Source organism: Lolium rigidum, chromosome 5, assembly GCF_022539505.1.
Source record: "Lolium rigidum isolate FL_2022 chromosome 5, APGP_CSIRO_Lrig_0.1, whole genome shotgun sequence".
Classification (NCBI taxonomy): domain Eukaryota; kingdom Viridiplantae; phylum Streptophyta; class Magnoliopsida; order Poales; family Poaceae; genus Lolium; species Lolium rigidum.
In genome coordinates, this window is record NC_061512.1 from 141707648 (window position 1) to 141717930 (window position 10283).

The 10283-nt window shown below is 43.0% G+C and overlaps 1 protein-coding gene and 1 pseudogene across 1 annotated transcript; one reads left to right on the top strand and one right to left on the bottom strand.

Annotated features, from left to right (window-relative positions):
• Window positions 1–552: 552 nt before the first annotated feature.
• On the top strand, window positions 553–5264 carry LOC124656484 (annotated as a pseudogene).
• Window positions 5265–5739: 475 nt separating this feature from the next.
• Window positions 5740–9018, bottom strand: LOC124653038 (protein TONNEAU 1b-like). The gene is made up of 8 exons (XM_047192094.1): window positions 8833–9018; window positions 7543–7678; window positions 6975–7063; window positions 6767–6889; window positions 6293–6426; window positions 6181–6206; window positions 5928–6081; window positions 5740–5853 (listed from the first exon to the last, which is right to left on the bottom strand). The coding sequence occupies exons 1-8, from the start codon at window positions 8917–8919 to the stop codon at window positions 5829–5831; spliced, it is 774 nt and encodes a 257-aa protein (XP_047048050.1). The 5' UTR covers window positions 8920–9018; the 3' UTR covers window positions 5740–5828.
• Between the last annotated feature and the right edge of the window lie 1265 nt (window positions 9019–10283).

Sequence of the window (10283 nt, forward strand, 5' to 3'; positions counted from 1 at the left end):
TTCTTGAGTTTCTTGAGTTGGCTCTAATGGTGGATGAACTTGGGATGAATGAGCAACTTGAGCTGGAAGAAGGGGGTATTATACCCCCCCACCAAATGTAGCCGTTGCTGAATATTGGGGTCGGAAATTTCGGTGTAAGCTGGGGCCGGAATTTCCGTCGGATGTCCAGTTAAATTTTCGGGGGGTATCCAGGGAGTCTGGACGCTAGGTCCTTACCCAAATTTTGGGGGCCGGAATTTCCGACCTGGAAATTCCTGAACTCCTTCCCTCTTCTTCCTTTTCATCAATACATTTTTCTCTTTTCATACTTCTTTCTCCAAGCCATAAAGTAGATTAAAACTACACAATAGATCATATTAGATCATCACATATATTGTTATCAAACATACAAAATATAATTGTGAAGAGATGTTCTTTGACGCTCAACCTCCACCACCGGCGCGGGCCTCACCGGCGTGTACTCCACCGCCTTCCGCTATCAAGTGTCTTGCTATATTACAGCCACATCCCTGCGCTCGAGCGTAGCAAATTGGGATACTTGTAAGGAGTAAATCGAAAAACCACACCTCCACTTTCCGGAACCGGAAGCATCTCCCCCGAGGGACCTGTCGGCGAGATGGATCCTCCCCAGGCGGCCTCCGCCGCCGGCGAGGATGGGAACGAGCGGGTGCTGAGCTACGGGGACGTGGTGCTCCTCCGCTCCGACCTCGCCATCCTCCGCGGCCGCCACTTCCTCAACGACCGCATCATCGCCTTCTACCTCGCCCACCTCTCCTCCGCCTTCGGGGCCAACGCCGACGACCTCCTCCTCCTGCCGCCCTCCATCCCCTACCTCCTCTCCAACCTCCCGGACCCGGAATCCGTCGCCATGGTCGCCGAGCCGATCCGTCTCGCCTCCCGCCGCCTCGTGCTCCTCCCCGTCAACGACAACCCGGACGCCTCGCTCGCCGAAGGCGGCTCGCACTGGACGCTCCTCGTCCTCGACGCCACCGCCGGAGCCTCCCGCCCGCGCTTCGTGCATCACGACAGCCTCGGCTTCGTCAACGACCCCGCCGCGATCTGCCTCGCCGCCGCGCTCCGCCCGCTGCTCCCCGACGCCGACAACGGGGTGCCGCTCGTCGAGGGCCCCACCCCGATGCAGGTCAACGGGCACGACTGCGGCGTCTACGTCCTCGCCGTGGCCAGGGCGATCTGCAACTGGTGGAGGGACCGTCGAGGGCAGCAGCAGGAGGGGGGAACAGATTGGTTCGACACAGTCAAGAAGGAGGTCGACGCGGCGAGCGTCAGGGCAATGAGGGCCGAGATGCTGCACCTGATCGCTCGTCTCATCCAAGAGAAGGAAGACGAGGAGAAGAAGAAGAACATGGACAGGGAGGTCGGCAAAGAAGACTGATCTTACCTGGTCAGCAGTGAATTCTTCCAAGTTCTGTGTTGCGAGCGATTGATATTGCAGTGTGCTTGGAAGGAGTAGTAGCCTAGAACAGAGTACATCCTGTAAGTAGAGTTCTGCAAACATTTACGGTGAAGTGTCAATTCTTGAGTATGGTTAATGCTGCAATTATACCGTGCTTATGTTTACATGGCGCTGAACTTTGGTGTATGGATGTATCACAACTGTTGGAGTTCACGGGCTTTTGCAGTTTGATCGACCGAGTACTTATGTTATCTCTTATTAGTACTGCATAAGATGTGTTCATGTTCTTTGCTCCTTGATGCTGATTGATGGCACGCGCAAGCTATTTCGATTCAATGTATCTTGTGATTTGTGAAAGCAATGGTTTAGACTTAGCTGGTGGAGAGCTTGTGTTAATGCTACCTCAAGAATTTTAGAGCTACTCATATGTATCTCTGCTGAAAATGTTGGAATGTTCGTAATCCATCATCTACAAGGCAGGACTGGAAACATAACTCACTGCTTGGAAATGCAGTTTGCAACCAACACAGAACTCAAAGCTACGACACTTGGTGGTCTATTCTGTTCTTCAGCCGTGGTGCTTGTTGCCTATGTTGGTTTGGCTTTTTTATCACCAGTGTCCTGATTGTTTCCTCAAGTTCTATCTACTATCCTTGCACATCTCTTGTTCACTGCAAAATTCCCAGGAGGTGCGTATATTTCCTTCCATCTGGAGCACTTTCTGTAATCTTCTAAGAAACATATTTCTTTGTAGTTTCTTGTTGGCACTATGACTTGTTTCTGGGCCTTTCAATATCCCAAAAGTCTAAGTGGCTTGTTAGATTCAATTGTGGAGGGGAAGTGACAATTAACAAACACTGATATTGCACTCCATCGATTTGCACTTTGATGGAAGTTTGAATGATGAGATCGGTTGCTGTAAAATGTTTGCTCTGGTATCCAATGTTTTATTATGTTTTTCTACAATGAATACAGTGGGCTACGTGAGGTGCAGTTTCCTTAAAAGGTAATGGTACAATGTTCCAGATCTATACAATTTTGCAAAGTGAAACAGGCAGACACTGAGGACTGAGGGTAGCCATCTGGCATCTACCTACCCCCCAGGAGTCCAAACCTAACAGTCATGCATACCCCCCAGCTACCTTCCTTTCTCCTCTTCTTGTCAGTTCTTCAACACAACTTCCTTCTCGCCCTTCCATTGCATCTACCAGTCTACTGCTGTGACGGAGCACAGAGCACAAGGGTTTAGGTACATGAACTTTATAATTACATTATTTTCCTTCTTTGCTCCAAGTTGTTCATGCATGCATAACCGGAAAATCAAGTTAGCACTTGAAGTTGTCTTGGTTGTTATATTAGTATGTTCTGCATATTTTGTTGCTTGATCTTGATTAACCTTCAAAATTTAGCTAAAGATTGGTTGATTTCACAATTTCAGTTCATGCACTTTACAGATCTAGTAAAGTTTGATCTTCTACTAAGGTTTTCTTTTCTCCTCTGTCGCTCAGTTGCACATACCTTAATTTCTAGCAAAAGGGCATCCATCTGGAATTGTTGTGCTCATAAGTTAAAGCAGTCGGATCCTCTTTCATTAACTCAGTTGTTGTCTTGCTATTTGATATGCAGTTTTCAGCGCAGACTTTTCTGTTACTAGCTGAAATATACAAATATGAACTACTTTTCAGATAACCTACCTTCATTGTATACTACCTTTGTTTTCCTGTTCAAACAACACCCAACCCCATTTCATATTATGATTGATTAGAATAGTGAATGAATGTCCTCTACTCTTGTCAGTGGAAGATGCAAAGTCAAGAAAAGATAACTGTTGTGAAGCCTGTGCCCTTCAGGCCTTTCTCCAGCTTCAATTCCTTTTCGAAGCTGTTGAAAGACTTCAGTACCAATGGTTCCACGCAGGTCACCAGTCCAGAGGAGAGTGTTACAGTTAGGCGGCCAAAGGTGACACGCTTTACACCTCCACCGAGTGATCTATCTAAGGGAATTGCTGTTACCATGGTCAGTGCTTCACTGAAATTCAGTTTATCCTTCTCTGAATTTAGAAAGAAACTTTGTTTATCTGGTAAAGATTTTTTTGCCACTTCCTCAAAATGACATTTCTAAGTTAAGTACCCATCTTTCATCTATTGGATGATTTAAAAATATCCACGAATTATAATGTCATCATATTATAATATGTGCCGAACTTCAGGTACAGGATGGTGGTTTGGATGCCACACGGGAGCAGATGGTCATCAATACAGAACAGGTAGTCTCATGTGACCATATGACAGTATTCCACAATATCAACAAGCCAATTCACGGTGTGAAAAACCGTCTGTCCTATGATGGCTATAACTGGAGAAAGTATGGGCAGAAGCAAGTGAAAGGGAGCGAGTTCCCACGGAGCTACTACAAGTGCACTTACCCAACCTGCCCTGTCAAGAGGAAGGTGGAGACGACACTAGATGGCCAGATTGCTGAAATTGTGTACAACGGTGAGCACAACCATCCCAAGCTCAATTCTCCTGAGAAGCCAGTTTCATCGACAAGTACAGAGATTGTGGTCACCGACACCCATGACAGCAATGGTGCTGGAGCAGAAGGCCAGTTAGGAGGGCGCAACTGTGGTTTCTCCAATGTAGCAGTGGCATCTAGAAGCAGCTGTGATTGCTCTGATGAATTTGGAAACACTAGTCAGGTCTGTGACTGCAAGAGAAGGTAAGTTAGTGTGTTGTCTAATAACAGAATTGAAAATTTCCTTACTTCGGATTTCTTCATGTTCAGGTTGTGGATTAGAATTGGAAATAGGAGAGTTCATTTTTCTCTTGAACACGCGTTTAGGCACTGATATATGCCACAAGTTGTACAGCCAAAACAGTGAAAAACCAAGACACTAGCTAAGACTAAGAACTGAAAAGAAGAGAAACCATAAACCAAAAGGAAGAGGAAAGAACGGCAAAAGGAACCATACAAATAATCTACATCGAACTGTAGTTATGTTATTATGGTATTGTATTAGGAATAAGGACCAGTTGTTGGCCATTTGTTATCCTATAATGACGAATCTCAGGAAAATATATTAATTATTACTGCGTTGTGTTACCCTTGCAGCGCTCAGCTGATGGCAATTTTGCATAGAAAGGAATCCTAGGCGTCCTTCATCTGCTGAGCTGATTATAAACAATGCATTGTGTCTACCTATCGTTTCATTGGGTTTTCATCTTGCAGCGGAATACCATTATTGCTTAACTTTTTTTTCTTTCTCGAACACGCATCGAAAACCTGATTGAAGTTGCCCTTTTCAGCCGAAAGGAGAAGCAATCAAGTATGGCAAATGACCTGACAGCTTATGTTAAGGGTGCATTCCAGTTGCCAACAGAACACGAGACACCTGGGGATGCTTCATTCCGTTGGCGCAAGTATGGCCAGAAGGCTGTTAATGGCAATTCATTTCCAAGGTAATACTTGCACAAGTTGAGAACACAGAAGTCACCTCCATTAATTCATACCCATAATTTCCTTGTTTGGGAGGAAATTTTCAAGTACCAGTAATAATAATGTTGTGTTTGTGTTTATACACTGAAACGTCAAACCTGAATTATATACCTATGCTAACTCCTCTACCTGAAGTGTCGTTGTTTACAAGCTGTTGCTGAACTCAAGTACGAATCATAGTCATAGGGCTATACCAACTCTACCTGAAGTGTTGTTTACACGTGGTTGCTGAACTTGCAGGAGCTACTATAGATGCAGCACAGCGAGATGCAATGCGCGCAAGTTTGTGGAGCGTTCGTCTGATAATTCACTGTTAACCACATACGAGGGAAGGCACAACCACGGGGGACTTTGAAGATGAAACAAATGATACTTCGATTCAACTGTAGGAAGTATATGGTGCTTGTTATGGTGCTTCATTTACAATACTCCTAGTGTGTTTGTTATGGTGCTTAAGTATTCAGAACAGAAAAATGCAATGTTTACCATTTCTAATAATGCTACTCCCAAGTAATATGGATCGGAGTGAGTACTGAACAATGGATCCATCTCAAGATCAATGTATTCCGAGCAGCATCACAGACAAGTCCTAGATATCATCATACTCAGCACCAAAAATATACTAGCCGTAATCTGCCCTTCATATATATTTCCGTACATTCGAGACAAAAGCACATCTCCGTACATTCTAGACAAAAGCAACTTGTCAACGTAAATCAAATCAATTTGTTCCACACTCAAATCATACGGACAGGAAAGATTACAATGAATAGGTCTAGCACACTATAAAATCTCCTCTCGGGTGCACAATTAGCTGGATTACAACACACACGCACAATCCAATACCGACTAGAAGTGGATACAGAATCCCAAGGGGATACCAAGCAAGCCAACAGCGCACCAGCCCACCTTACAGATGCTACTCGGCACCATTGCCTGGATGCCTGCAAGGATATAAGCTATCATATCACAAAGGCAAGGAGAAACGCACAAGTAAACAACTCTGAAACAGTCCTACCTCCAAGATGTTGTCAGGTTCCGGGTTTTCCGGTCTAATTGAACGTTCTCCATAGCACTGGTTGTACGCAACACTTCTTCCGAGATATCGTCGTCATAGCCCCAGTTGTACTCCTCTTTCCTTGTATTGGAAGCAGAAGAACCCCCTCTTCTGTCTGAATGTCCAAAGCATTTGTTTTATAATTTAGAAAGCAACAAAAATATGTGTGTGTGCATGTGCATGTGACGGAAAGAATAAACTACATGTCAGGTACCTGATGTCTGCGACGATGGCATTTGCCTGACAAGTTAAACAGTAAGTGTTACCCACATTTAGAGGAAACAAAGACAAACAGCTGCAACAAAATATCAGTAGGTGTAACTAACCTTCCCATAGGAGGCATGCCCCCGACTGAAGATGAAGACGGTGGCCTCCTCATGTTCCGATTATCATTATTCAATGTTGGGTCAGACTCAGAATTGACCATTCTCCTACCAGCCATTCTTGTTTGAGACAAATTCTACAAAACAAAACAATTCAGAGTAAACCAAGTATGCACCGATGGCAGATTAAGGTATTTTAGTAACTTTATTTGGAGAATAATAGGTATGTTGTCAACAAATTAGTCCAGGTATCTTGTAATTCCTACCAAAATTTCAAAAAGATAACATCTAACTTTTACACAGTTATAAGATCCACTGAGCACCATAGCAATTGTTTACACAATTATAATGTCCTAACCAAGCATCGTAAATCCTTTTGTTACGATTAGACATGCATTTTTTTTCACAGGTTAGTTTATTCACATGCAAACACTAATCAAGATGAAGGCCACCTTTCTGGGTAAGCGAGATATTAACCTCATATTTAAGATATCCTTCAAGAACATCTAAAAGCATTGGACCACTCTCAGCACTCCTGCTCCCTTCAGGTCCGTTTTTGTTAGAAAAATCCTTTAGTTCATTCTTCCAAAAGTCCTTGGGCTGATTAACAGTACAAGACACATATTAGTGCATGCTGATATTTGAGAAACACGACTAAGATATATAAAGTATAAGAAATGGTTACCAGATTACATTCCGGCAAATAAACTTTCATGGTGTGACTTAGCTGGGCCCACTCCAAGTATTCACCTATAAGTGCTGTTAATAACCTACCTGCAAGCAACAGATGTTTTAGGATGTGAACCACTCAGCCTACACAGCTTGCGAACTTTTGCCGAATGAAGTGTTAAGCATTGAAGACATGTGATGAGAATGGAAGCGACATAGGCGAAGTCAATAAGTTGCATTTTACAAATGCTCCATTGAAGTGTTGAACAAGCATCAGTGCAGAAGCATGAAAGCTAAAAGGCCGGCAACGCAGGAGTAAAGAGGATAGATATTTCAGTAGCGCAGAAAAATAAAAATGATATGCAAGAAATCACTTTGACCTCTATTATTGGTAGCTAAAAAGGTTAAGAAGCTAAAATCTGCAACTATTTACAGAGGAGAAATATCATCATGCAATACGTGTTGATCTAGTATATGTCTAGAATACTCAAGAACAACAGTACAAAAATCCTAGAGTGCTGAATATACAAGAGAAGATCTTAGCAACAGATACAGTCCATCAATTTAATAACCAGGGGACAAACCTGACGGTGAAGCATGCAGTTGCTTAGCACGGTCATTGCAGCTGCCAAGCAAAGCAGGATTCCCACCATCTTCATTCTCCTCTGCCACACGATCCTCGTCTTCTATGGCCTCAAACACACTTGCCCTCAGCTCAGCCTGGTCATGCAAGACACGATGACATCAACAACAGCATCAAAGCCTTTTTTCCCAAGCAAGGGGTTGCTAGATGTGCCGGATAAAAAAACATAATTGGGCGTGTAAGACACATGATGCAAAAATATGATGCCTTCTGCCGGAATGAGCCTTTCCATGTAAATCATGTCTTATGCCAGAATGAGCCTTTCCATGTAAATCTAAAAGCTAATGCAAGCATGCGGATTTCATCGAACACAACCTAGGTTTACTAGATAAGGAAACAGCATATATGATTCTGTCAAACATTACCTAGGTTTACCAAATACAGGAAAACAGCACAGCTTCGGTCCTTTACCCAACAATTAATGGTTAAGCGTGCCTAGGCATGCGGTTAAGCGCTAGGCATGTGGTTAAGCGCTAGGCATGCGGTTAAGCGTGTCTAGGTGCTAGACAACAGCAAAACGGCTAGCGCGTAGTCATGCGATGTGTGCCTAAAGAGTACCTAGGCGTAGAGCTTAGGGTAAAATAGGCTCTAGGCAGAGGCAAAACTAGGAATTAACACCTACCGCTCTTTTGAACCTTGACACTGAAAAATGTAAATTTGTTGCATAGGTTTAACTGAACTACACACCCAAATGTTCTATTTTGCAGAATAATAGAAGGGAGCATCGTCAACATAGGATAGAGAAACAGTTAATGCTTAATGCTTATAGTGCAAAAATATATGTGACAGGATCCTAGCACTGCACTGAGATCGTCTAGTGATGAACACACCCTGCAAGAACACATTTTCTTCCATGTAGTCTAATCGTCTGCGCGAGTGAGATTACTGTTCGGTTGTCCAGCAACCTGAACAAGAAAGGAAGCAGTAGCACCCAGACAAAATCTCGGCCTTTTCTCAAACCATCAAATGGTTCCACGTGGAATTTGAAATGCATAGTGAATCTAGCAGGAACGGGGCACCCAAGGTTAAAACTTTCTACAAACAAAGGGAGCATTTTTCCCCCATTTCAGTTCCGATGGGGGGAAAAGAGAAGATGCAAGATTTGATGGAAGGGGGCGGCGGAACCGCGAAATGTCGAGATCCTGGAAGGACGTGGGAGTGGAGGAGAGGCAGATCTGTCCCTAGCCCTAGCCCTAGTGGATCGGAAGTAAGGGGATGGGCAGTTACTGACCCTAATCTTGGCGAGGACGCCCTTCTTCTCGAGGGTGCGGGTGACGAGCGTCTTGAGCTCCATCATCTCCCGCGCGTAGTCGTCCATGGCTCTCCTCTCCTCTCCTCGCTTCTCTTCTCTCGAAGCGGCCTCTCTCTCAAGGCGAGGCGGAGCAGCCTCTGCGGGGGGAGAAAGAGATGCGAACGAAGAAGAGGAGCAGGTGGAGTTCTCGTCTAGTAGTTTAATTTACCAGAGGACCCCGGCGGTGAATTTATGACAGGTGGGCCATTGAGATGGACGCCTTTTTTTTGCAATGGGGCCCTCCCAAGAATTTATGAAAATAGTTCCATATTTCCGGAAGCAAATTTGGTGCACTAGTGCTCTCAGTTTTCAAAATATTTAAAAACTGTATCTCTACGTTCCAAAAAACCATCACATTTATTTCATGAATACATACACATATTCTGAATATTCATGCAAAGTTTCGGTAGAAATTGCATTGTATTTTGAGCTACAGGAAAAAAAAACAAATTTGTGGCTACATATAGAGGTATATATTTGTCAGAAATTTGTCTTTTTTGTATAAATTAAAATATAACATATTTTTCTCCAGAATTTCTACCGTGCCTTCAGAATGTTTATATGTATGTGGATATTTAATTTCATATTTTTTAAAATCCAAAAAATACGATTTTTAAAAATCAGGAGCACTTGTGCTCATGTGCCAAATACACTTTTTACTTATTTCCATGGATTGGTGAAGATATTAGACATGTGAACTGTGATTAATATAAATAGTATAGATGTGAGAAATAATAGTGCAATACATTATGATAGAATTAAATCATAACTAGCAACTAAATAGTGGCATAAAATAGTTTTACCTTTTCGTTGTTATCTCACTAGGGATACGAAAGAATATATATGGTTCTAGTGAAAAAATGTGATCTGGTAAATAGTATATTTGATATTCAATATCATATGAAGGTAACAAAGTCAATACTTCATTTATTCTTCAATCTAGTTTACAAAGTTTTCTCTTACCAGAGAAGTACTTTTAAGATGTGTTGCATTATCTCTATGATAAGTCGTGATGCCCATATGAATGTGATCAACCACTATATTTTTGTGTCAATATTATCTTGTCTTACGAAGCTATATTTGTGGCACCATGTTTATGAGAGTAGTGAGTATAAGAAACATGTTTACATTACTTTACAAACACTTACATTTATTTATTCCAAAATAAAAAAATATTTATATTGCTTGCATTCTTAGTTTACACTAGTAATCTTGCAAGCATTGCACGTGTTTTGCAATACACATCTCAACCTAGGCTCAACAAAAATAGTTATAAGCATTCATAGGTTTCATAGGGCAGGATGGCATGGGCGATGCTCGGAGCTGCTGGCGGGCGCTACGGGGTGGCGGATATGTGGGTGGTGGTCAGGGAGAGGCGGGGGAAATTGTTT